This window comes from Falco punctatus (genome assembly GCF_963210335.1).
Source record: "Falco punctatus genome assembly, chromosome: 2".
Taxonomy (NCBI): domain Eukaryota; kingdom Metazoa; phylum Chordata; class Aves; order Falconiformes; family Falconidae; genus Falco; species Falco punctatus.
The window spans coordinates 12,867,658-12,895,015 of NC_137581.1; the positions used below are offsets into that span (position 1 = coordinate 12,867,658).

Below are 27,358 nucleotides of genomic sequence, written 5' to 3' on the forward strand. Positions count from 1 at the left end.
CTGCCTTTCGATTGGCTGGAGTTCGGGTGCTCTCTTTGACAAAGATCGTCCTCTTCCGCCGTCCGCTCTCCGCGCGTGCGCTGCGGGCGCCGTGCGCCGCACTCGAATCCCGCGGCCGCTCGCTCCGCCCACGCACCTCCTCCCGACCCAAGCGATTGGTCGCAGGAGGCCGCCCCGCCTCTCTCGGCTTGCCCCCTTCGATTGGCCGAGAAGCAACCTTCTTTTGTTATTGGATAGTTGCCGCGTTGCTCAAACCTGAGCCTGCGACAGGAGCTCGCGCCCCTGCGGGGTGGGGCTATCCCCCGCGCTCCTCCCCTCTCATTGGCGAGCTGGGGCGTCCCTCAAGCGGGACTTGGCGCGAAAGGCGCCGCCGCCGCACGGGTGTCGCGCCTTAAAGGGCCATGCGCTAGGACGGTGCCCTCTTCGCGGCCGAGATGGCGGCGCGCAGCAGTCAGCGCACGGTGAGGCTCGGCCGCCGCCTCTGAGGGGGCTGGCGGCGCGGGGGGATCCCGCCTGCTTCCCGCTGCCTGGTGATGGGGCCGCCCTGGGGGTGGGGGCCGTCGGGGCCTTCTCCGGCGTGTGGTGCTCCCCTGGCGGGCCTGGGACCTCGGCCCGCTGGTGAGGGGAAGAGCGGGCAGGCCGGGGGCCCGGGCGGGAGCGGGGCCCGGTGGGCTCCGGGACGGTGGCCGGGCGGTGTGGGGTGGGCGTCTGCCGTCCCCGGCGTGCTAGGGACAACGGGGCCGTGAAAGCTGTCTTGTCTTTCAAACGCAGTGCGTATATTTTTATATATTAAAGCCCCTTGTGTATGGGCACGCGTTACCTGAAAGCGACAGGTAGAAAAGCAGCTTGCTGTTTAGCCTAGCCCTCTTACCGTCCCTACGCCGGTGTCAGAAGAGCACGTTTGCAAGCGAATGGGAGTAAAATGTTGCAGTTCGGTTTATTTTCAGAAATAGTTTTGGGTCGTGACGTTGAGAAAGGTCTCTCCCAGGGACAGGTGCGGTTCGGTAGAACGGCTGGCCCTGCAGTGGGGGGTCAGCCACGCACGCTGGCACGGCAAGCTGATGCTTCCCGCTGGAGAGCTGGTAATGGATTTAGCCTCTGCTTGTTGCTGTTGATGAAAATGTTATCTTAGACCGAGGTTTACCTTGAGTGTATTACATGCATCCTTAGGCGTGTACGTGAGCGCCTGGCAGGCTTGGATGTAATGAGTTGCACACAGGGGACCAGAATTTCCTCGTTCACGTTTCTTGAGGTGCTGAGCATAACGAAGGGGGCCTGTGTCTGCTGGTGACAGGTGACATGAAGAAATGGAGGCTTGGCTGGCATAAGCACAGCCTGCTGTGTTGAGCTGGGTGAGTGGAGGCTGGCTGCCTCCACCACGTCATTGCCTGAAACAGAAGTTTCCAGTTGGGTTTCTTGTTTGACATCTTGGCTTGATGCTTGTAGCTCTCAGAAGTCAGGTGGCTTTTGGGTTGGGGTATTTATGTGAGCAGCTGTGTCTTATGCGTGCTTTGGTGTAATCGAGATGGTGTAAAGGATGCAGCATGATGATGTGTGAGATATGTCTCTTGAAGACCTGTGGTTTGGGGTCTTACTAGCTACTCACCTGGCTTGGTGTTCTCTGTTGTGTGTCACCTCCTCTGCGCTGTGGTCCTGTATCTACACCTGGACCAGCAAGAGCTGTGACAGAGGAATCTGAGGTCTCCTGTGTCCTTCCTGACTTGTATTTTTCCTAGCATGTACAGAGAAGGATGTCAGAAAACTAGTTTCAGGCCTAAGTAGATGAATGTAAGCCGTTTAATTAGTTCATTTAGTAAAACAAAACTTTTAGGAAAAAAAACTGCCCACTTTTTGTATGTGTAGAAAAAAGGAAAAAAGCAAACTTTACTGCATCTGAACTTTGAAAAACTTGCTTTTAATACATCAGGCACACTACAGCAGAAACTTAACAGAAAATACTGTATTGTGCCATTCCCCCACCCCACCCCCCTTTGATGTAATGGCTTGACTAAGGTAACTTCTTAGTGTCTGCTTTTAACTACAGATATGCAAGTTTAGGGCACTCCTGACTCCTGTATCAGGGAGGTACAGACACCATTTAAGTTAGCCTCTGGGTGATAGGCTTTTCTTCCTTCCCCACTCTCTGAATTACGCAGTACTGAGGGATGAAGGCAGGCTGCTAGTTGAGATTGTCCCTCCAAAATAGCTATTTTGAAAGTTTTAATAACTCTGTACTTGGATGGTTTATGTTTAATGAACTCAATACCTGGCTATTGGGTTTTTTTCCCTGTCCCTACATGATTTTCCCCTATTTCTGCGGGTTTTTGTTTTTTTTTTAACCAAGCGTGAGGACTCTTGTGTGTCACTTGAAGCATTACCAAGCATCGGGTTTTTTCCCTCTGCTGTTATTTTATTTCTGTTCTGAGCACCCATATAAGAACTTGCAACTGCACCCACTCTAATTTAGTCCTTTTTCCTAGTGTTGAAGTGCTAGTACCAAAGGCTCTGACTGGTGCCTTTGTGCTTTACGGCTGCAGTTATTGTCTATGAGGCTTTCTGCATTTTTCTGCCTCTTTGGTTCTACAGTTTGTTTATAAATCGTTGTTTTTACTATCCTATGGATCTGTCAAATTGTATCTATTAATGAGTAAGACTGAGAGGTTGGGGTTTTTTTCCTTGTACTTAGGAAACATTTGGTATGCCACTGAGATTAATAGTCTTCTGGACAATTTTTCTTGCTGTACTGTACTTTACTGCTTCAGAGGAGGGACAATGTTCTGGTGGATCATTTTTACCATCTATGCAAGTTGCTTAGTTTGAAAAGTGTCCATCTGCCACAAGTTGCTGATTATTTGAAAACTTCCTATGAGGTCACGTCTCGTCCCCCTGCCTAGTGTTTGGGAGCTTCAGGAAGTCACTGTGTGCTACTGGTGTGTTGAGCTGTGGCTGCTTTGTGCTTTTATTGTTAGCTTTTGCATGCTTGAGTAGACAGCTGATACACAATGGTAGCAGCAATGAATTTTGGAAGGTAATGTCCTCGTACCTGTGAAGGTTAAATGTGCTCAGCTTGCTACCATTACTTAATACTGGTTCACTTTGCTCCTTGTGGGACTGTAAGCTTCTTTGATTACTATTCTGAGGCTTTAGCATGGCTTAAGAAAGGAAAGCCTATAGGGAGTACGCAAAGAGAGAAGATTCATTTAGCAAAAGTGGCCTAGCTGAGATTCAGAACAAACATACAGAGTTCCCTGATTTTCATATGTATTTTTTTAAGTGTGTTAGGATTTTTCTGAGCATCACAGCATGATGCTCCCTGTGAGAATTTTCAAGAGCAGCAGCAGACTTAAATAATTTGGATGACTTGAGAGAAATCAAGGGGACTAGCTAATATTTGAGTCTACAGTTTATGATGGGAAATTCTTTGATGCTGTTTCATAAACTCAAATTTTATACTCTGGTTATTTGGAAGTATCTATTTATGAAAAGGAATATAAACCAGTCTTCTGCATAAACAGATGAGAAAAATAGACTTGGTAGCAAGTGATTACTTGAACTGAAGCAAAGAATGAATCCCTGTACAATAGTCAGTATTTCAGCACATTTTTTTTCAGTATTTATTTCAAGCAGATCTCTGTACTGACTATTACACTATTCAAATTAGTGCCTGTACCCTGCATCCAGGTGAAACGTAGATGACATGCAAGTAGTCGAAAGCCTGTATTGCTTTTGTATTGCATAACTGTTGAAGTGTTTGAGTACACTAGCTTTTTCTTTCACTTAGTCTATTTTTGGCTAGAAAAATGTTACTTGTGCCAGTAAAAACAAACAAAAAACCTTCCTATAGCTTGGAGGTTTTATGTAGTTATTTTTAATTCACAAAGATTTTACAGGTGAAACATTAAGACATGTAGGAAAATTGTGATGCTGGCAGTTGTGCTTGGATTTCAAACTGATTCTGCTTTTGACTGTTTCATGGGATGTCTTTGATTTGAATCGATGGCAGATAGTATATTGATATTTAAATCAGTGGTTACTGTCATTTGGGTTGCTGAGGCTTGCATTGCTGCTGTTATTCTGTTGCCTGCTGCACTAATTCTGTGTTTTCCTCGGTTCATTTTTACTTTGTTACTTGGTCTTACTCTGTGTTCATCAGTTCAGCATCCTGTAATGCTGATGGTATTTTTGCAGGAGTGAGGTTTAGGTCTTGATGTTAACACCTAATGGGCTTTCATTTGGTTTTCATGGCTGCTGAGCATAAAACTGTGTATACGCATGTATACAAAAACCTCTTCAAAATATTTTTATTGGTATATTCTTAATTAGGGATTAGTGTTTTAATTGGCTTTCTGTGGTAGCAAAAGTTCTTGTGCAAATGAAGTTATTCCAAGAAAAGCAATTATGTTGTGTAGGAAAAACTTATAAATACAAAGTGCAAAGCGTTCATAAAACTGTCCTTAGAAACAATGATTGATACGTTCAGAGTACTTGGGGTCCTAATATTCTTGTCCACAATGAATCACTTAATTTCTAAGAAGAAATAAGCTGTGGATAGACTTTAAATAACTTATGTTTTCTTAATTTTTTTTTCTTCTGTATGATTTTTCTTCCTCATAATGTGTTTTGGGCAGTTGTCTGATTTTCTATGAGTAACATACATAAATACTTTCTGTATTTTAATTTGGGTCACAATATGCTCCCAATAATTGGTATTTGCAAAAATTTAAAAAAAAAAGAAAAGAAAAAACCCCAAGAAACCACAAACACAAAACCCTGCCAAGGTGAGCAGTTGTTCAGTTGACATATTAGTAAATGCTCTGTGGAAAGCTGTGGGAGCATTGCGTCTACCTACAGCCCACTTCTGTCTTATGTTACCTTCAAATGCTGCTACTAAAATATTTAGTGGTGGGTACAGTGGAGAGAAATTACTCTTGCCTATTAAAAATAAACATTCATATTTTATTTTATTCATACACACAAATCAAAAAGGTTAGGCCAGGTTGCCAGTTTTTTAGTCATCACCATAAATGCGGTATACTAAGTGCCATGGCCCTTTTGCTTTGAAGAATCTTGTTAGAAAGCACATGGTTTGATGGTATCCCAGCTCACAGTGTGTTCACAGCTAGGTGGTCCCTTCTGGTCATTACAACATCCAAAACACAACAAACATTTGGAAAATTGATGTAGACTGCTGGGAAATCCATGGTCTCTGTGGCTGCGTTCTTGAGAACAGTCTGAAGCTGACCTAACAGCACGTTGCTGCTCAGAGGCAGGGGACCTTCATGGCTGTGATTTGCTGCTGCTTTTCTTGGGCTGATACCACTAATCAGGTGTAGTATGGAGTCATCTAGATGTGTCTGCTGGTGGGGTTCAATCTATGCAGGGAAGGATAGGAGAGATGAATTGAAATCAGTGGAAAAGAGGAGTCGGGACTGCGCAGCTGGGAGAGTGAGGTGAGAAGAGAGCATGTCCTCTGCCCCATCTACAGTTAGTGAGCTGTTAGGTTAGATGAGTGGGTGCAGAACTGTGCTCCTGGGCATGTTTTATCAGGTTTGGCCACCTTAGCCTGGTATCTCAAGTCCAGTGAGTATAATCAGTGGTTAAGGTGGCAGATTTTTTCTAACTAATTGTGCATTACCTTCTCACGATAAGCAAGAGACAGTGGAATTAAGTAGAAGACAGAAGTGGAAATCAGAAACTAGTATGGAAAAGACTTTTTTTTTTTTTCTTCTGATTCTATTTTTAGTGGAGGGAGTTAGATGGAAAAATGACACAGCCTGAGTCCAAAGGAAGGAAATAAATCTTTTGAGGTATTAGTCTCCTGCAGCAATACTTCTATGTATCATCTAATTGGATTTTACTTTTTTTTTGTGACAAAGAAACAAATGTGCTGATAAACAGCTTTATTTTGTTTTCAGGATGATCTGCACAAAACTCATAACTCCGAGTCGGCCACAGATGGACTCTCTGCAACTTCATTTATAGAATATCCAAAGTACAAGCCATTTATTAATTCAGATTTGCTGCGCTCCCCACGGAAACCAGTAATTCCATATCCTGAAAGCAACAGCAGAGGTAATAGTTCAGCAAAGTTGTTTTCTTACCTGTTTCCAAATAACGTGTTGAAATACTGTACGTACTAATCTACAAGCATCACTGGTTATATCCTTCTATCACTTCCCAGTGATCACCTGTTTTTGTAAGTCGTTTGCACTTGCCTTACTGAAGAATAGCTAATGAAAAAAGTCATCTTGCTGCTGGAGAAAGATGCTCCTCTTCAGTAGTAGAGAACTGTAAAATCGCCTGAGTACTTTGTGAAATTGTCCTGAAGTGTTTTCTTTGTCCTCTTTCTTCAGTCTTCCTGTCCCCCAATCTTTCCTTTCCTGAGTTCACAGCTGAGTTTACAATAAGGAGACTTAAGCCCCCAGGCTGGTCAGGAGCAAAGGAAGAGGTTTGGACCTGTTGAAATGGGAAGGCATTGTTGTGGACAAGGTGTGGTGAGAATATTTATCGTATCAGTGAAGACTTGGAGAATACAGAAAAGAGTTCAGTGTGGTGCTGAACTGAGAGCTCTCAACACCAAAAAGGGGGTGATTTTACTCCCATTTATTCTTCCTTGTTCCTAGGCTATTCTTTCTCCCTCCTTTGCCACTCCGGTCCTGGTGTTAATCTCCAGATAAACAGGTTCCTCTTGCCTGACCTGGCCTGAATAAAAACATTCTTGGTTAGTTTTCTGTTATTTTAGTGAATTAACTTGTCACGCAATGAGATGCACTCCAGAGCCACCTTGGGGTAAGTACAGGAGGCAGTACGGGTAGTTGGGAGGCTAGAGCAGGACCGATCCTTTGACGTGACCTGTTCGGCTCACAGTCATTGCAAAAATACACCCTTAAGGCTTAAAAGTAAGAGCATGATAAACTTGGTCTTTTTCCTTATAGGGAGAAAAGTGGGAAGGATTTAGGATAAATGCTAATATCACTCAAACTAAGCAGAAAATCAGCATGATAGCCCCAAGTCCCTGTTCCAATGATGTAATTCATGTCTGAATTACTAGTGACTTCTACATTAATGAACTAGTAGATGAAATCTCAATTCTTGAAGTGCTACTTAAAATGCAGAGTATGCTCTCATGTGCTCAATGCCATCAGTTGAGAGTGCCATTGACACAGAACTAAAGGAACCTTGTGACAGACGAGAAATTGGATGTTCGGGAAAGAGCTTTGTTATGAATTACTGTTGCAGGCATATTTTTATAGATTGTGTTGCATTAGTGATAAACTTCTAACTTCCAAGCTTTCACTTGGCAACTTCTCAAGCAGGGAATCTGCCAAATCTGAAGTAAGTATGGGTGGAGTGAGGCAATCGGATAAATTACATCCCTTTTTAAAAAATATGAAATGTTGTTATTTAAAAAAAATATGTTTAAGTAAACATGAAGACATACTGAAAATTCAGAAGGCAGATGATCCAGTATCTTACTCTTTTTGTGTAGCTTTTTAAAATGCAGAAATGTTCCGGAGTGTATATTTTAGTAGTTTAAGAATATGGAAATTAACTTCAGATGGGAAAATCGATTTGATTATCCTTACTGCTTCTCTCACCCTACAATTTAAAAAAAACTTATTGAAAAATCCTGAAATTGAGTATAGTTAATGCTGCTTATTTTGCTTTGAAATTGTGTTGTGTATGTGCATGTCTCAGTAGATACAGTTGGTTTTAATACTCTAATAAGCATGACAGAATGACACTTGGCATACTGTTGGGTCTCACCTTTATTCATTGCTTGGATTGCTTCATTTGGTTTATTTTGTTAGTCATTATTGTAAATATACAAAGATTTCAGTTTAGCTCTAAGGATAATAGTGACAAAGCTGTTTATAGTTTTAGCCATGCCCATTTCAACTGAATCCTGATAATAGTGATATAAACAGAGAAGAGGGGGTCGTTAGTGTCACTGATCTTGACAACAAGGCCAAGTTATCTGTGACTTTCCCCTTAACTGTGACTGTTGTCACCCACTTATTTACTTAACAGGTACCTTAAAGCAGGTAGTTTTTATTGATAACGATGCTCTAATGTGCTATTCTGCATTTCAAGTTTTGATGAGCTTTCACTCTGGAAAACTCATTCTGATAATTTTTTTCCTTCTGTTTTTGGTTTGGTGGTTTTTTTTGTAATTTGATGCTCAGCAAATATGCAGTCCCAACTTCTCTTGTGCTCATGCATTCTGTAATACAGGTGCATTCTTTCTCTAGAGTGGATTTAAGCATAAAGGAGTGGGCTAATGTGACCTGGCAGATTAGTCTGCTATATGAGCTGTCTGTACAGATGTTCCTGTGTTTTACTTTAACAGGACTGTATAGGGAAAGGGCTTATGGTTATGGCTCTCTTTGCAGAATTGAACAATACAGCTAAGAGATAATACATTAGATTACCAGCAGATGGTCTAATTGCAAGGGGATGTGAGTTCTATTACAATTTTTCTTTTTGTGGTACTGAATATATAAAGGTTTAGTTGAGTAGCTGCTAAAGTAGGGAATGGAACAAAAAGAGGGAAAGTTGTTCAGCGGAAAGCAGATGTATGTCTTGCGGGGCAGGAGAGGAACACAACTGCAAAATGAGAAGAATCAAAATGGAGCTGCCACTTCGAGAAATAAGCACTTCTATAGCCCTTCTGATAGCTAAACTTTATCCTGCTCTGTGACTTTTCATAGGAATGTTGTGTTTTGTAATTGTTTTGCTAGCATGTGCTAGTAGTGGAATAATAATACAGAGAACTGCCACTGTTTTGACTATCTAGTTGTGACCTTTCATTTATTTTTGATAAGTCAGAAGATGCACTGTTTGCACTTAATTTACAGAATGTTTGCATGGCTTATTCTGGGAAATGGATGCATCTTTCCCTAATGCTTCAGATGGTGTGCATCAAGGCCATCTATTTGTTTGAGACTAGTTTTAGAATCGGTTATGGTTTAAAGGAAAGCAGGCCTTAATTCGTAGGAGTCTTAGATGCTGGTAAAGGAACACTGACTTTCTTGCATAACATGCTTTTATAAAAATGTTTCAAGTTCAATGTTATCTTGAAGTGGTGGCAATGATATCTAACAAAAGGTACTTGTTCAATTACAGCAATATTTTCTGCTCTGAAGAATCTCCAGGAAAAAATTCATCGACTGGAGTTGGAACGGCTTCAGGCAGAGGAGAATGTAAAACACCTCAGCAGGGAAACAGCAGACTATAAAAAAGTACTGAGTGAACAAATGCAGCACAAAGAGCATGACAAGACTGAAGTGTCAAAGAAAAATCAAGGTTATTTACAAACTTTATATATATACTGCAAAACACTGATGTTGATGAAACTTGATATTTATCAACGCACAAAACTTTAAATTTGCTTTTTTCAGCATCTTTGCAGTGACACATGGAGTTGTAAAGAAATAACTTTAAAAGCATACTTTGTTTTGGTGATTTGCATGCATACAAATGTTCATTAGGCTTAACCTGTGAGTTTCTTTAGATGGTAGTCTTGTTTATTTTGGAACTGTCCCGAAAAAAAAAAAAATCCCATTAACAAGCAGTGCGTGATTTCACTTCTGTGCTTTCTGTTATCTTCAGAACTGGCTTCTCAGCTCGCAGCTGCTGAGTCTCGGTGCAGTCTGTTGGAGAAACAACTGGACTACATGAGAAAAATGATCCAGCATGCAGAAAATGAGAAGTCACATCTCTTGGAGAAACAGGTGTGTTCTCAAGATTATCCCAGGGGTAAATTATAAAAATAATGAAAATTGTAATGATTTCTTTGTAGTTACTGTAGTTTTAATGTCTTTAAGCGTGGGTGTTTTTCAACTGGCCTTTATGTACTTAGGTGTGGATAATTTACCTATTTAAAATTCCCGGTCTTATCACAACTGTTGTATTTTCTGTCGTTGTGCACCTGTCTCTAAGGCAGTATCAGGCTTTGATATTAGTAAGAATTGCTTGATTCTGCATGATTGGCTTAGTGTAGTAGTGCATCCTTATCCCTCAGTGTTATATGCATTTGCCACTGGACAAAACCTCCCTTTTGTGTTTAGTCTTCAGGTCTTTGGGGACTTTTTCTACTAGTACTGCTTTTGCTAAACTGGAGCTAAAGTACTGATTCTGTAGAGATAATAGTAAAATTTCTATTTCCCATCATCAGTGACTGTGGGGTTTGGCCTATATTTAAAATGACCTTGAACTTTGTTTTCTAGGAGTATGGATTACCTAGAGCTTTCTATTTCTGGTCTCTGTGGCTTTCCTATTTAAGTCTATTAAATATTTACTTAAAAAAATTAGGAAAGCTATCTCTAATAACCTGGTAATGAGAGGGTTTTACCATGTTGGGTTTGGAGGGAGGAGAGACTGTAGAATTCTCTCTCATCTGAATCTGGTTCAGTTTGCAGGGTGTGAGGTTTCCAAAACTGGTGGGTGAATCAGTGGTGCAGTTTGCTTTTTAATCATAGCACCATCTAAAATTGCACAGAGGAAGTAGTAGTTCCTTTGGACTGTTTATGGGCCTCCTTTGTGCTGCAGACACGACTTACTATAGATGGTCTTGTTTTATTGTGCTTATAATTGTTTTGCTTTTCACTTCTCCCTCCAAGGGTTCATTGGAGACAGATCGGCTTCTTGATCAGTCACATGTTCAGTCTAAATTGGAAAAGCTGGATATGCTGGAAAAAGAATACAGCAGGCTTACAACAATGCAGTCCATAGCAGAGGTCTGTCAATTTGTGTTGGATACTATATCAGATTATCTTGTTTATTGTAATTGGTATTTTATAGCCTATATGTCAGTAACAGAGCTGAGCAACTAAATGTCTTTTTAAAGCTGAAGTGTGGTAAAAATTTAAAGTTACTGCTGAAAGCCTACATGGCCAGGTAGGTGTTAGGTCACTGCAAGAGCTGGAGTTCTGTTAAGCCTTAACAGCATCTGCTAGTCTTCCTCTTTTGTGGTTAGTTGGTGCCTGGGCATGTAGGATTGCAGGCATTTCTAAGCTCTCTGCTTCTGAGTTGCCTTGCGTGCTACTAAGTGGTAGCAGTTAATATTCAGTTATGAGCCAGATTTGACTTGACTTGTATGGGTTTGTTGTGCTTGGTTTTATTTTTCTTTTAGCCGCTTGCCCTCCTCCTTAAGAAACACAACTATTACTAGTTATTTTGTGTTTAGCATTCTGGAGTCTGGCATTGCTAGGCCTCTAGCGCTGGCTGTCTGTCAGTGGTTTGAACCAGTCTGCATTTTCAGGTTTTCTTTTGAATCGGTAGCTTTTATAAGAGTTGATGTTACGGTGAAGGGATGCTTAAATACCCAACTCATTACACAGTGGCTAAGGCCTGATGGGGGTTCCTGAGACTGTAGAGCAGGCTGGGGTGATGGAAGATAAACTGTCACAGGGGCTTGTAAGAAAGATGGAATATATGTGATTTGAATGGGGGGAAAAAAATAGTCTGAAGGGTTCTTGTATTCAACAAAAAAGTTAGTTCTTTTGTATAGCACCTTTGTCCTCAATGTTTATCCAGGGATTTACCTTTCAACACCTTTGTATAACAGCTGGTTACATTAATCTTGCACTTAGTGCTTAAGTAAAGCAGAATTGAAATATTTACTACTTCGGTGTAGTGGGTTTATAAACAAACAAGAGTACAAATATAGCTGTTACTTTGAATTGCATGCTTTTCTGCCTTAAGCTTGATTAGTTGCTCTGTGAATAATCAGTCTTTAGGGGAAGAGAAGGGAAGTTGTTTTGTGTCCTGGAGCTCTGGATTGTTTATTCACTCTGCTGTGTAAAATCAGAAAGTTATTAAATAAATTTCACAGTGGGAGTTTTAAGTGTACACTATTTAAACACTGTTTTCATCTTGTTGGAGGGTTTGCAAAGAAATGTGTGCCTTTCCCCTTGTCTGTTTTCATTGAAAAAGGACTTTCAAAGGAGTTCTTACATCTTTTTACCATAAAAAGATGCAATCACTTCAGTTTTACTTAAAGATCTCTCAGGCATCATATAAATTTTCCCCTCTTCTTTATTAGGAAGGTGTATGGATGCTCAAAAATTCTACGAGTTTTACAGATGCAGCAAAAATGTTGTTTGTGGTCTAAATGAAGCAAGTCTTCTCTCAGTTTAGTGATACATCTTTATTAGCCCTTCTGTAGTACAAAATCTTTCACAATAATGTACACAAAACAACCTACTTTCTAGGGTGTCTTTTTTATAACCAAAGAGGAAGACAGCCTTGTGTATTGCTCTCCTTGTAGGCTGCAACTTATGAGATACCAATTGCAGAAGTAAAAATCAAAAAATCAATTAAGTTTTAAGGATAAGCACTTGACTGCTGTATTTATGCCTATACAGACAAAATGTCAGCAATCGTTCTAATGCTGAAGTCTTAGCTTTAAGTTGTAAGCTGAACTCATATACTTTGCTCAAGCTCATAGTATTGTATGCTTTAGGAAAAAAATAATTGTTTCATTAATAATGCTGTTGGTTTTATTTGACTTCAATTAGAAAAAAATGAAAGAGCTGGAACACAAGCTTCAGGAGGAAGAACATGCAAGGAAGCTTGTTCAGGAAAAAGCAGCTGAGGTAACCAACAGGAAGTTTCTTTTGTACTGGTATGCACTGTAATTACCTCTTCCTTTCCATCAACTTTTCAACTAAACTTGGTGAAAATGCCTTCCATATACAGAATAACCAAAACCTTGTTTTAGACTTTTTTTTTTTTCCTCCTCTCCTGTCTGAGGTGCCAAATGTGCTGAAGTTGTCTGAGCTTTTTGGAAACTTTTTTCTAACAGCAACTGTGCACTGAAGCTGGATTTCTTCAATAAAAAAAGCTGGTTGAAAAAGGAGTACAAATTCAGACTAATTCATAGTTGAGGGTGTATGAGGATTTAAGCAGATCAAGGTTAATGAGTGTGCTCCCCTGTTTGTAAAAGTAGGTAGAAATACTGTAGAAGGCGGCCAAAAAAGAGGCAACATATACTGTTGGTTATGAGCCCATAAGGACACTGATCTTCTATCCTTGAAATGTTGTGTTCATTAAATACTCGTATGCTGAAGAAGTATGTAGGTAATATGTTAGGCTCTAGCATTAATCTTGGCCATGAGTTTGGGGGGGTGGGGTAAAGGTGTCTCAATCATGAATAATTGTTCTGTGAATACTTCTAGTTGAGATTGGTTGGGAGATGATTTCTAAAGCTGTGCTGTGGCTTCCTCTTGGAAGGAACAGCGAAGCATGTAGAGCTCACTGTTGGCAGTGAGAAACCTAACCTTAACTATTCCAGTTGATGGTTTGTTGTTTGCTGCTTCTTGTTTTTGTTTGTTTAATGTCAGATTTAATAGAACAGAAAGAATAGTTGTGGTAATTACATGCAAGGGTGGTTTGATTTATTGAATATTTTGTCAAGTGTAAAGCACGGCAGATGTTTTGGCATTTGCCTGTATGGGAGTATTGCAGCAAGACTAACTCTCTAACTTACTGGGATTAGTGATGATTAATGGTACCAGAGGTAGTATTCTTATTTAATGTTTAAATTACCCTTGGACTGCAAATGGATCCTAAAGACTCACAGCCCTTGCTTTCAGAAAGCCTGTATTCCAAAAATTCTTGTTTCCAGTTCTCAGCTGACTTTGTCTCTGATTATCTATTAATGTCATTCCAGTAACTCCCCTTAATTCTCTCAATTAAAGCTTCAAACAGGCCTGGAAACCAACAGACTACTGATTCAAGCAGCATCACCGTTGCTTTCTCCAAAAGCAAGAAAACCCAGGAAAAAGACAAAGCAGCCAGAGAAGGTAACATGAGGGGAGGAAAAGGACAGTTATTGAAGGGGTTAAATAAGGCCGCGTGCATTCCCTTAGGAAACTGGTTGCCTCTTTTATTACAAAGCAGAGGGAAAATGGGTTTGCTGTAGTGTCATCTTTGATAAACGTTTCTCTCGTCTTTCTTTCCAGAAAGGCTCTCTTACAAGCCATCTCACTACACAGCCCCATTACAGACTGTGTCTGGGCGATGTACCCTTTGTAGCTGGAAAGGTGAGCTGCTCTTACTCCCAAGCTTAATGCTCAGTAGCTGCAGAGCCTTCGGTGGCTTTGGTTTGGTGCACCCTGACACCCAGTGGTCAGATCACTTAACTTTCTTTGACTTCCAGTTTGTCTTCAAAAGGCTGTTGGCTATTGATAGCTTGCCGAGCTAGCATTTCCAGAAGTGGGTCCTCTCTGTACTGCTTGTCAAGTTGTTCTTGTTGGTGCACATTCATTCAAACAAAAAAATACATTCTTGGCAGCAAATCAGAAATGTTACTGTTTTTATATGTTCTCCATTGTAACCAAGTAGGTCGACAATGCCATTTAAAAGATGTTTCTTTTACTTTCCTTTTCAGTCTACCAGTCCCAGTCATTCAGTTGGTGCCAATGTGCAACATGTCCTACACCTGATGAAACAACACACGAAAGCTTTGTGTAACAGTCGTGTGGTAAGTGATACTCCACTAGCAAAACCCATCAGTACTGGTCATCCTGCCAACAAAAGCAGAAAGTCGTCAGTGCCAAAGGACTCTTCTTCATCCCAGGAAGAGCTCTCGGAAGTGTTGCTGACTTTACAAGATGAATTTGGACAGATGAGTTTGTGAGTCTGACATATTCTCCATTGCAGATTATGAATGTAGATGCTTTGTATTTTTGCCCTTTGCTTTAAAGTTGGAAGGTTTTGCACGATAAAGGCATTAGTTTTAGGAACTCTCTAGCATATAATCTTTGTTCTACAGGCTGCAGGGGCTGTCATTTCTTCTTACATTTAAAGAGAGATTCTGATGAAGTCTGGACTCCATACCTGTGTTTATATGCAACAGTATTGAATTTAAGGGGTAGGGAAGAAGTGGGGTAACAGCACCTGAGGCAATGCACAATACTCTGTTCAAGGACAGCTTTACTAGTCATTTTGCTTGTCCTGGTTAACAGAATGTGAATTGTTATTCTACATGCAACTGCAGCAGATACAGATACACAAAACAGTAACTGAATGAGTGCTGAGATCATACCCTCAAGGGATTATTTGGTCATTTTGAATGTGTGATTTGAAGTTTTGAAGCTACTTATGTTACTGAGACTTAACATTGCAGCAGCCTGCCACCAGGATGTGCTCCTGTAATAATGCTGCTAACCAGCAACGCTGTTCTTACTGGTTCCTTACGGCATGTTGAGCGTGCCTGGCTGCTGATGCTATGGTTTCCTAGGAGTGTTGTTTCTGAACTGGGTGTACAAGCACTGGAAGCCAAGGCAGTCTGATGCAAGCTTTGTTCTGTCTGAATTCCATGCTAGTGATCACCAGCAGCTGTCCAAGCTTGTCCAGGAAGCCCCAACCGTTGCAGTGAGGGAAGATCTGGAGAGGGAACTTGAGGCACTGGTGGGAAAGATGGAAGCAAAGGCAGACCAGATCAGCAAAGTCCGGAGGCATCGGTTGCAGGTGAGCTACTTTTGGCTACGTTCATGCTTCTGTAGAGTTGCTGTCTTAAGGTTCATGTTATATCCTAACCTAGCAGCAACTGAATGAAGCGGAACAGTAGAGCAGTAGTGCCTAGCTTTAGCTTTGACATCCCAAAGTTAGTCTGCGTACTTTCGTGCTTCTATCCCAGTATTTCTGCAGAAGTGTCCTTTCAGTCTAATCCTGTCACCCTTGTGCTCACTCTTCATCCTGTCCTGGGCAGAGCTTTCACATCTGTTGTTGCATTGTATTTTATGCTCCTCTAATCTCCTGAATCTTTTTAATAGCTCTCCTTTGCTTGGATTAAATTACCTACTTATGTTTTGATTTGCATCTTATAAAACGTGGAATATCTGTTTTTGTTTAAAACAACTTTCAAAATGTTTTGAATAGGGTAGCTTGTTCGTTCGAAGTTGTAAAACCTATCGATTCCCTGTTTTCTGTAATCTTCGTTCATTTTGGTGAATTTCTTCCAAAGAGCTTAACCCCCTGTGTTTAATCTGGTTCAGTTCATATGAACCAAGATTCACCCTCACCAGACATAACTTACACACAAAATACGTGCTTGAGAGCACTGCTGCTGCATCCAAGATGGACATGTGAAATGTTTTCAGTCAGAAGCATTACTCACCTTCGATCTCTTATGATCTTCAGAGGAACTGTTGCAGAGAAACAGATGCATAGTAGTTCCTGGTGATAATGATAGTGCTTATACTGAGGTTTCTGGCTAGCTATTGGCAAAATTTCTTGGAGCTGGGATTTAGGAAAATTGCTGCATGCTATGAACTAGGAGGAGGGAGCACCACTATGTGAAGGGGGGGAAATTGCAAAGCCACCCCTTTTGCAGTTTCAGAGTGTGAATATGTCTGCACCTTAGACTGGTTCCCCATTCAGGCTTATGCCAGCTCAGTCTTCGTTGCCGAGTACTGAGCCTTACATGCTGTGATTTGTATTGCTGTGTGTGGGTACCAGCTCCTCACCTCAGCAGTTTTGGTACTCTTCTTAAAGCTACAACTCTGACAGTGACTAGCTATTAAAATCACTAGTATGTGTGCAGAAAAACTTGTCTTCTGTTTATGTCTTTTTCTAATCGCTGGATGGTAACAGTGACAAATCAATTTTTTGTTATGCATCGCTTTTTTCTATTGCTTTCATAATGGAGATGTTCCCCCATAATGAACTTGTCAGTTTTTAAAGAGTAGTAGTTCCTAACTACTACTACCTAGTAGTTCAGACTACAAGCTGAACACAGTTCTAAAGGTGCAAATATAGCAATGCTGTGTAAGGAAAATAAAACATCTGTTATTCAGGGCGACTTGGAAGCATCAGTTTGCTTAGCTGGCTGAGATAAGTGGTAGGTTATAATCAGCTGTCTGGAAGAACTGCCCAGCAGAAACTGAAGCAAAGTCGCTGCTTAATCTTTTTCTTTGGGCTTCTCTTTCAGCTAGAGAAACTTAAGAGAGAATGCAAGTCCAAAAAGACTTCTGCTAAACAAATAAAAGACAGCAGGTTCCCTGTTAGTGAGGTTAAAGTAACAACTACAGTAACAGCAAAAGGAAAGAATGCTGGTCCCATCAAAGTGAAACCTGGAGAGAAGAGTCGGAAGAATCTTCAGTTGCTGAGAGACATGCAGACCATACAGACTTCGCTACAGAAAGATGACATCAGCTGGGACTACTGACTGTTCTGCAGGAGATGTTCTTGAACCATCCCAGTCACTCTCACATTCTGGATGTAAAGCCTTTCTCGCTACGTGAAAGAGACTACTGTATGCTAAGTGCACTTTTGAAATATGGGCCCTTAATTCTCCATCCCTGGGTTTGATTGTATATATTATGGTCTATCTTAAATCACATTCCATTTTTAAGGTACTCAGCCACTGAACCTAACCATAGGTCTCTGTCAGTTCCATTTCACGTGGCTGTTCCCGCGGTCCCTCTATTTTCTTTCAGCACACCAAGCACTGCACGTTTGTGTGGGTTGGTGTGTGTGAAATGCCAGTGCGATTTCACGCTATTGTTGAGCCATGCATTGGGAGGCTTCTCAAAAATGTATCTTATTTGAAAGCAGTGCTGTGACCCAAAGTCTTAAGGGCTTTTGTCAGTTCTGTTCCGTATGCAGCTGCAATTACTCAAACTCTTGAGAGTGTCTAAGGGAGAACATGTAAAACCTTTCAGAGGTGTTCTGTGGAGCTCTCCTCAAAAAGCTTTCCTAGCTTGTGTTCTGTTACGTTGCTTTAGTCTGCATTAATGGAAATGGATGTCTGAGTACTCAAAGGAGCAAAATAACTTCTCCAAATTATTTTGCTTAATGATTGAATTCTTTTCAAGTCTGAAGAATGAATTTTTTTCTACAGAAGTTGTAATTTTTGAAAAAAATTGAGGATAGGGGATAATACCCTGTTTCCTAGTTCACAGCTTCAGGTGGTAAAGGATCTGGATTAACCACAAGTGTTTTAAACTGCAAGTGCCTCAATCATGCCATTCAGTCCTGGCATCTTGCTTTTAACTTGAAATATGTGCTTTGAGCTATCCACTTCGGTAGTGGTGCAGTTAATTTTGCACTCTGATTTGCACATCTGAGTAAATGTTATTTATTATGTTAATAATTTAAAGAATTTCCTATTAATGGGATGTATAGAAGACCCGGATGACCCGTTTATAAGTTGAAAAATAATAAAGCCAGCTTGCCTGTTGAACGAATTGTGGGAAAGCTGCACTACTTCTGAACTAACTTAAGTGTCTGCTGCTCTGCTGCAGCACTGTGCCCCATCCAGTGTGCTTTGCGTAGTGATGTGACGTCTCCCTGGTCAGGCTGGTGAACACGAGCCGCTGGCAAGCTGCGGGTAAGGGGAAGCCAGAGCTGTCCTCCCTTGCCTGTAGCTGAACAGGGGTCAGCATGGGCAGAAGGGATGTGAGTTTTAATTAGTGGTAGGTGATCCAGCCTGCTTGCCTCCTTGCATCCGTGGCACAGGCGGCTTTAACTGTGAGGGGAGAAGTCGGAAGCTGTTAGCTGGGCCTGGAGCCATCCCCTGTAACTTCATTTATGGGGGAGATGTGGTTCTAGGTAGCTGGAGTAACCACTTGGAGGGCCGTTCATCCTGGAGGTTCTGAAAAATCAGCAGCTGAAACTGTGCTCTGCAATCCTGCTCGGGAAGGACCTCTGGGGATCAGCTCGCTCAAAGGTGAGTTAAGTTCACATCACCTCAGTCTGTCCTCGCGCAGCTCCTTGCCGATGGAAGGCTTGGGAGTATTTCAGGCTGCGTGCAGCGAATGAGATGCCCATGTTGGAATGAAGCCTACTAGGGGTGAGTGTGTCAAAGAGCAGGCACTGAGTTGCTCCCAAATCATCCCAGTGAATTTGGGGTTAACATTGAGTTACGCAGAAAAATGTGAATCCTCCTTTTACACAGAAGTTACTGTGCTAACGCACTGTAAAGTGCAGAAATTGTTTAGATTTTTTGGTGTGATAGTCTTTTTGTAATATTGAACAGCTAAGCACTGTATCTGTATTAATAGTGGTCTGTAAAGGACAAGAGAAACTTGTCCACAGATGAATTTTGTTTGCCTGTCATTCTAAATTTCAGAGTTTGTACATCAGCATCTTGCAAGACCATCTGCAGAAGAATGAGAGGGATTCGGATTTGACATACTAAGTTTTCAGTGCTATTTTATTAATGTTTGCATGTCTTCCAAGTCCTCTGGAGAACCACATAGTTGAAAATAAGAGCACGGGAACTTCACCCATTTATCAATTTTTATTAGTGTTAAGGAAACCAAACAGCCTTCATCAAGAAACAAAATATACACACAATTTGCTAATACAGAATTATGCTATGAACCATCTTATATAGTGATTGTACGTAACAGCAGATCTGCCCTCTAACCTTAAAGCAAATCCAAGTCCTTCGGAAAGTATTTTGTGTGGATTCTTTGCACTATGGAACCATAACGTCTCTGGCAACCCTGAAACAAACGTGCCGCTGTACAGCCTGTTACTTGTGCTGTCAGAAGGTGGCTGTGGCTTTCTCTGTACGTACTGAGATGGTGGTTGCAGTAGAGCAGGCAGAAACGGAGACTGCAGGGGAAACTACTGTTACTGCCTTGGGAGGAATGTGGCTTCTGAAAGGCGATTTCTCAAGTGTAAACTGGTCCACTCTTGTACTCTCAGAAAATACTTTTCTGTCAGGGCAGAGAAGCTGAACGCAGCATGCTGTAGCTGTGGCTGCAGTATGGGATCCTACTGCAAAAAGAGCACCACAGGACCCAGAGCAAGCACTGCCCCTTTTCCTTGGCGTGGAGATGGGAAGCAGTGCGGAGTAAGGATCCTCGCACACATGTAACTTCCTTTGCTATAAGCCCCATCTTCTGCAACCCTGTACTTACCCATTTCGAAGAGCAACAGGGCAGTCATGGTTTCACCAGGTGTGGGGTTTTATCTCCACTTCTACAGTAAGATTTTTGTATTAAAATTTAATTTGGACTTAGTTTTAGTCAGGAGATGCTAATTCTTGAAGCATGCTATGAGGAAAGAGACCTAAACATATGGCTCAAACGGGCTAAGCTGTTTCGTCTACCAGAATAACCTTAAGTAGCAGTTGCAATGCAGGCAGAAAGGCTTCTTTGGTTGATACACAGTTGCTTCCATTAGTTAACATAAAACTGAAATACTTTATGCCACTATGATCCTGCACAGAAGCATTAAAATCACTAATTATGCTTACCCAAGCAAAATGAAATGGCTGGTCCCTGCAGGTCACAGGTGCCCCTTGGTACTCCACTACCTTTCCCCTGATGTGCGAGGCACTGGTGGACAGAAGAACTGCAGAAAGCCTGGGGAGCCGTGCTCTGCCTCCCCTACTCAGAAATAAAGGTGCTTAAGTTGCATCCTGGCACACTCAATGTAAACTGTAAGCGAGACTCTAAAGTGGCAGAGATGGAAGTAAACTTTGTCCTATAAAGTCAAGTCACGGAGGTTGCACGTCTACCGTGTGTTTTTATTGGTAGAAACTGCCCTTTCTTTAAATAAGGCATTGTTTACATGGCTTCCTATGATCTAGGCTGAAGTGAAGGGGAAAGCAAGAACGGTGACATGTTTCAGATGCTTGTTTCCAAGTATGTTGGCAAACGCTCTCATAACACTGCTGCACAGACATTGGTAGTGGAGGGTTCACGGCTTTACAGCTGTATTCTAAGCTCCAGCACAGTCAGATTCGCTACTTCCTTTCGGCAAACGGGAGATCTTGCAAACTCTGAGTAGATGTTTTTTCCTCCACAGTACTTCATTCTAGTGCACAGTCTTTCCAGCATAGAAGTGAACAAAGAAGGAGCTCTAGGTTCCTTTTGGGTGGCAAGTGCAATTAGCTTGTATTACAACCTAGCCACTGAGAAGGGTAATTGCATAGGGGGGCCTGTTTGTTTGTTTTTGCTTAAGCTTCCTCTAGTGCTACAGTACTAATAAATTACCCTGGAGAGAAATAAATAAATAGGTTGGCATCTCCCAGACACCACGCTGGAAATTCTAGAGGGTTTTGGAAAAGCTGCCCCCGTGGTCCTGGGAAGGTACTCTGCAAAAAGTCTGTATTATACAACTGTCTGTACAGGAGCAACGCACTGTGCGGGAGAGCCAGCTCTCTCCGAGGATGAGGTGGAACGGTTGGTGATTTCTCTCTGCAGTTCCTCCACTTTCTTCTGCAGCTCAGCCCGCTTGGCAAGAAGCTCCTTGTAGCGATTGTGGACAGGTTCCTGCAAGAAAATGTGTAGCTGAGTGCTGGGAGGTAAGCACAGAGATGTAAGCCCGAACCACAAAACATTGTGGCTGACCTGATGCCACAGCTGTGAGGGAAGGAGCGTGGTATGTGGGCTGTAGCGTTGTCTCCAGCCCAGGGGTAAGTAAGTAGTTACTCTGGCTTTGGGAAGCTCATTTTTATCCAGTGTGCATAGCACAACGGTGGCTAAACAAAAATCTAGATTTTGAAGATGACAATTGCAGGGCTAATCCCTGACATTTCTGGGGGTTGCTGGCCTTGTCTCAGCCCAGACATAATTTTAGCGCTTTAAGGAAAAAAAAAACCCAATACATACTTAAGTGTTTTTACATAATTCTGACTTTTGAACAGTGCTGCAAAGCATTTGTTGGGTTCCTGTATCTAATGCCCCTGAATTGCAAAGCTCTGTTAACTGCTGTTGGACACAGGAAATCCAGGAATTTTTGTCCTTTCCTATTAAAAAGTGATTTCAGCATCAAGGGCCGTGTTCAGGCTGCTTGTCTCGGGAACCTGCCCTGGGCAAGCCAGCTTCCTTGCTGTCAGGGTTGGAGAGTGTAACAGGGCTGCAGTTTGACTGCCTGCCTGTGCCTCAAGCAGCAGGTTCCTAGTGCTGGTCACCTAAATACAGCCCCCAAGCTCTTATCTAGAATCCCGCATCCAAAGAAGTCTTAGGGGTTTAGGCCCTTTCATAAAGAAGGGAGAATTCAGCTGATTTTCCCCATATTGTAAGTAAGAAATTTTCCAAATTGCTGAGCATCTTCAGCTTCTGCAGATTTCCCAAGGCAGTGACCCCCAACTGAGCACCCCGCACCAGCCAGCTGTAGGTGCTGCGCTTATGTTTGCTTGCATTTGAATTTAGGCTTTTGGGTTTAGATTTAAGCAGCGGCAGCCTACGTTTGTCCATTACTTCTTGCGCTTCAAAGGTCTTGGAACTCCAAAATGACAGGATGAATACTAGCGGAGAGGGAAATAAAAAGAAGGATGCACGGAAGAGCCGTACCTGCGGTTTCATCCTGGGGTTCCAGCGGATGTAGTAGCCGACCCACAGCTCGAGATGGCGCATGCTGGCCACGGGATACAGGACGTGGTTGGAGTAGCTCACGTACAAGGGGTTAGTAAAGTCCTCGAGTTGGCTGTTGATGTAAGACCAAAGCGATATGGTCTTTTTTGGAAGGCTCTGTAAGAGAAGGGGGTGGAGAAGGCTTTAGTTCCCATACGAATCACAGCATTTATCTCCAAAGCGTAACAGCATGTACACGGGCCTGTCATTAATGCAGAGCTGCTTTCCCTTTTTGGCACTAAAAAAAAAACCAAAACCAACAAAAAACCCAAACGTTCTTTTGATGCGGTTATTGTAATTGAAGCACGTGGATGCGGGCAGGCATACATGCACCCTGGCATGGGAACATCCCCATTACCCGCCCCGCTGCCAACACAGACCAGGAATCACCATCAGCACAGCAGGGGGACACTGGCATATGAACCCTCAATGCCTTAGTTAAACTCTGAGGTTTTTTTTTTAAAGTGCTCCTGGAGGACTTGCTGGAGTATTTAATTGCAAAGAAAAAAAGAAAACATTTGACTTGCGCCCTGATCTAGTGGAATAATTAGGCCTGTGAATAGTCCCAGTGAAACCAGTGGTGAAGTGCTTTCCAGATTAAGTACTTCACTAGGCTGAGGCCTTAAAAAAAGCACCAAAACTCACATGCGAACAGCATGCAGGTTTTCTTCTCGGGGAATTACAATTATTCAGTCACTATGGACTCTACAGAAACAGGGACCTTGAATTCACTACAGTACCATGCCACCACTTCTGTATTACAGTAGTTTATTATTATTTTTAACTGATGTGCTACAAACTATAATCACATCAGGTCCACACAGTCCCATCCACGATGTACCTCTGTGATGTCAGGCTGCAACCTTTTGGTGACAAAATCTTTAGGTAGGTGAGATAGAATGAGTGTCACTGCTTTTCCATCTGATTCCACACTGGGTCTGAATGTACCCTCCTCCTCTGGCAAGCCAACCTTGACCAGACCTGGCCTGCGGCAGGACCTAGAGGCATGTCCTTCCTAACACCAGCAGCTCTGTCCTCCCGCAGAAAAATGCAAGCACAGCAGGAACACACACTGACACCGGTTACTTGCTGTAACCTATATGTGCAGAATGACAATGCACACTTGGTAGTTAAAAGCAACTAAAGGGACCACTTCAAGGAAAAAGGAGGACAAGAAGGTACCAGTTTCCACAGAGGAGGTTACATTAAACTGAAGTTCAAAGGAAAAACTGCACTTTCCACTACCTGGGAGACACTGGGAGCTATTCAGCCACCACTGAGTAGCTGAAAGCAGTGAGACTGTCTAGAAGGAAACCGTATTGCTCTGCAGTGTAACATCTCCGACAGACAGCAGTTTGCACAAAGAGGAAAATACCCTGTGTCCCAGCTGTTAAGAACAGGGGCTTGGCATTACCCAGACCTGCACCTGCCACTGCGTTTGAGTGCTGAAACAACTTCTCTAGCAGCCAGCTAAAGCAATCACAGTACCAGGCCTTCACCTTGGAGAGAAACAGTCTTACCTCCTTCACTCTCTGCTGCTCACTGCTGCACAGGAAGGTCCCAAACAAACAGCTGTACAGGTGGTCCAGGATGGTTATCAGGAAGTACTCATTGAACTCAAATGCTGTAGGAAACTTCACACAGAACCAGAAAGTTAGGTTGGGATTTTAGAATAGGAATCACAAATTTTCTCCCACTTTGTGGTCTTGATAAGGAGTTGCCCTCTTGACTGCTAAAAACAGGATTTGTCCCTGTTCACTGCCTGGCTGGATATTCAGGATCATATCTGCTCCTTCCAGAAGTAACAGTTCTCTCTTGGAAAGCTGCTTTACATGTGCAGAGGAATTCTGAGCAAAAGCCAGAGGTCTGAAGGGTTTGAGCGTTGTGTTTACTCACATTCAGTGCTGTTTCAAGTTGAAGCTTGCTCTGCTATGCCTGCCCCTCATGACAGACCATGCAACAAGACTGTGAACAAAAGGCTGAAGCACATGTGAAACCACACATAAAAAGAAATGGAAATTTCCTGGGGCCAAATGAGAATAACCTGTGTGTAACACAGCACTCCCCAGAGGGAACAGCAGGGAGGCATCTTGCAACACAGGGCAGCAGGAGGAGCAGGTGTATGGATAGGGGCTGTGTTTGCTGTTGACATTCCATGCAGAAACAATCAGACCCAAGACAGGGAGAACCGAAGCTCCACAAAGGGTCAGTACGAATACATGCAGTGAACTGCGAAGACATGCTGGGAGAGCGGGAGGCCTTCCTCCCTCACAAACCACCCTTCTCCTCCCAGGCTGCCCCAGCTGCAACTTCCTGACCTCACCAGCCACAGGTGAGGATGCCTGCTTGCAGGAGCAATCCAAGAAGAGCATGATGAAAGTGACTTGATAATGGTAAAGACTTCCTCGTTTTCTGCTTGGATACCATAAAGTTTCATAGACAGTGTTCTGCTCGGATACCATAGAGCTTCACAGACTTTTCCATTTCACCTGTGTTAAGCCTGATTTTTTCAATGAACTGCCTGACCATGGCTGACATTTGCCATGTGACACATTTTGAGCCACACTAGACAGAAAAAACCTTCCAGGTCCCACATACCTGGTGCAAAACCTCCCAACCACAGGGATCTCTCTTGAACTATGCCTCTGCCATGCCTGCTCTGAAGTGAAGAACTCAGCTCTGTACATCACGTATGAACCAGGAGCAGTACGTTGGCCATCAGAAGAACTTAAAATGGAGCAAACGCATGTCCTCCTGCAGGTTTGGTTATGCATTCAGCTTGAGCAGAGGCAACAGGGATCTGTCTGCACCCTCCACTCTAGAGACTTACATTAGCAGCTCAAGTCCCCTATGCTTCTGAAAGCACAGTGGGCTGCTGAGGATGCCTGGGGTGCCTGTTCCGGCCCATGGTAAGTGTAAGGCAGCTGTCCCCTCTTTTCCAGGTGAGGCAAGCTTCCTCTCACAAGCTCAGATTTATTACAGCAGCACGTAGGTAAGCAGCACCCACTAAACAGCTAATTTGATGCAAGCCAAGATCGTGGCTTACTCGTGCGTTCCTGCTCTTTGCTAAGCAGACTCCTGAGAAACTTGTTGCCAGAGTCAAAACAAGAGTAGAAGCCCAGGAAAGGGCCTGTGCAGGTCAGCTTGGAATTATTCCTGCAGCCAGACACTGCGTCACGTCTTGGTACACTGGCTTCGTGGACACACGTGCCAGCCAGCAATTTACCTGTCTTGTCATTTGCCAGACACAGTCGATGAACTGGAGGAAGACAGGAGAGCGGTCCGCGTCTGCATGATTCTTATCTCCATGGCCGACTCTCTGAAACAGAGCAGGACAAAGAACATGAGTTGCACAGGGCTTCGTGGGGAAACTGCCAGTGTCTCCTCTCAGTCTTTACCAGCAGCTTTAAGAAGTTTCAAAATCAGAGTCCTGATTTTGCTTTGTCCATATCGGTGGGTAAAGGAGTAAAGGACAGCTACTCCCTTCGTCTTTGAAGCGAAATTTCTTTATGGGGATATTTTCATGTTAAATTAAAACAAGAGTTGTTTGAGTAGAGGCTCCAGATGCTATGCTGGCACTGATTTCAGTTAATAGCTAAAGTTCAGAAGGAAAAAAAATGAGAATGCTTTTTGCTTCAGTTGCAGCTGTCGTCCTGGCTACTACAGTAGTACAGTGTGCTAGATCCAAACACTACCTACAGGCACGGCATGTGGCGACAACCGTCACACAACACCTCGCAGCTTCCAAGCGCTGTACAAACACTAACCCAGGCCATCTCCTGCCACCTCAAGGGAGGCAGTGATGAAAGTATCCCCAGAAGTAGGCCTCCTAGCCTGACCGTGCTGTGTGGCCAAGACACGTGAGGCCTGATTCCTTACAACTAGTATAGCACATCAGTGGTTATATTACCCAGGAGCCCTAAGTACCATACAAAGACACAAGAAGAACATGTAACTGTTGGAAGAAGGGTTCCAGTCGGAGTCAAGAAGACGCTCAATATGAGTTATGCATCTTGCTCACCTTTATTAGTTGCTAACACTACTTACATAGAACCGATACACATGCATATTCGTAAAGCAGAAATATAATTGGTTAGTAGTCTCTAAAGGCGCGCGGTTCTCACACCCCTAATTAGCATGACTAAAATAAGCATTCTATCCATGTAGCTAATTGTGTTGCTGTGCTTCAGCCTTGCAGTTTGTTACTCCCTATTTTCCCATACCGCTCCCTATCTTTCTTGGCCCTGCACCTGCTTTCCCAGCAGCTGCAGCTTGTTACAGCCACGGCCTGTTGGCACAACATAATTACTCGGTCTCAGGATTCAAGAACAGCTCAAGGCTACCTTTCTTGTTAACTTCAGCACAGCAACTTCAGTACACTTCTGATTACAGGCCTATTCTAATACCAGGCCTGGACTGTGCAGATCTTCAGAGATTCTAAGGCCACGCTTCTGCAGCCATTCTTCTGGATGCAACAGAGATCCTTGCCTCTTCTGTAATACTGTTCCCCCCTCACCAAAGGGAATCAATATAATTATCTTCTTTGTATAGACAGGGAGGCTAGAATACCCATCATTCAAACACCAGGTAACAGTTTTGCTGCAGCAGAACCTCCACGGCTTAGTACCTCAGTTTCTCCACCTTCCTCAGAGCTTTTGACTATGCAACCCACCACTGCACGTGCTGTAAACAGACCGTGTTCTAGCTCTTGCCAAAAATAAACAACCACAAGAGAACAGCTAAGAGCAAAACACAATAGTAAAAGACTGAAAGGCTCTCTCAATTCCCACCAGTGCAAACTGTAACAAACTGCTGTGTCACAAAGTCCACAAAGCTGCCTCTCTGCCACCTCTAGGGACACAACCACAACTCTTGGTGCAGTCTCAAACTGCTCATCTTTCAGCTAAAGAAGAAAAGCCTCCCCAAAAATGAGATGTGCCTGAAGAAAATGGGAGGTCAAGGCCATTAACAAAATTCCCCAGCCTCTTCAATACAAAGGCATTTGTTAGATGATGATGTCCAAGCAGTCTGGACTG

At 42.8% G+C, this 27,358-nt stretch overlaps 2 protein-coding genes across 8 annotated transcripts in view; one reads left to right on the forward strand and one right to left on the reverse strand.

The window, feature by feature from the left end:
• The first annotated feature begins 308 nt into the window (after positions 1–308).
• On the forward strand, positions 309–18,193 carry CEP57 (centrosomal protein 57). Its single transcript, XM_080376994.1, has 11 exons — positions 309–461; positions 5,916–6,072; positions 9,127–9,306; positions 9,613–9,734; positions 10,623–10,739; positions 12,522–12,599; positions 13,704–13,808; positions 13,968–14,048; positions 14,396–14,640; positions 15,333–15,477; positions 16,940–18,193. Exons 1-11 carry the CDS (start codon positions 435–437, stop codon positions 17,174–17,176), a joined length of 1,494 nt encoding a protein of 497 aa, XP_080233120.1. The 5' UTR covers positions 309–434; the 3' UTR covers positions 17,177–18,193.
• Positions 18,194–19,233: 1,040 nt separating this feature from the next.
• The window catches only part of MTMR2 (myotubularin related protein 2), a 70,499-nt gene continuing 62,374 nt past the window's right edge, over positions 19,234–27,358 (reverse strand). For all 7 annotated transcript variants that reach the window (XM_080376979.1, XM_080376983.1, XM_080376980.1 and 4 more), the window contains 4 exons: positions 25,549–25,641; positions 23,843–23,956; positions 22,263–22,439; positions 19,234–21,239 (listed from right to left, as the gene is read on the reverse strand). In XM_080376979.1, coding sequence (XP_080233105.1) covers positions 21,078–21,239; positions 22,263–22,439; positions 23,843–23,956; positions 25,549–25,641 — 546 coding nt within the window. In that variant the 3' untranslated portion in view covers positions 19,234–21,077. The remainder of the gene's footprint in view (positions 21,240–22,262; positions 22,440–23,842; positions 23,957–25,548; positions 25,642–27,358) is intronic.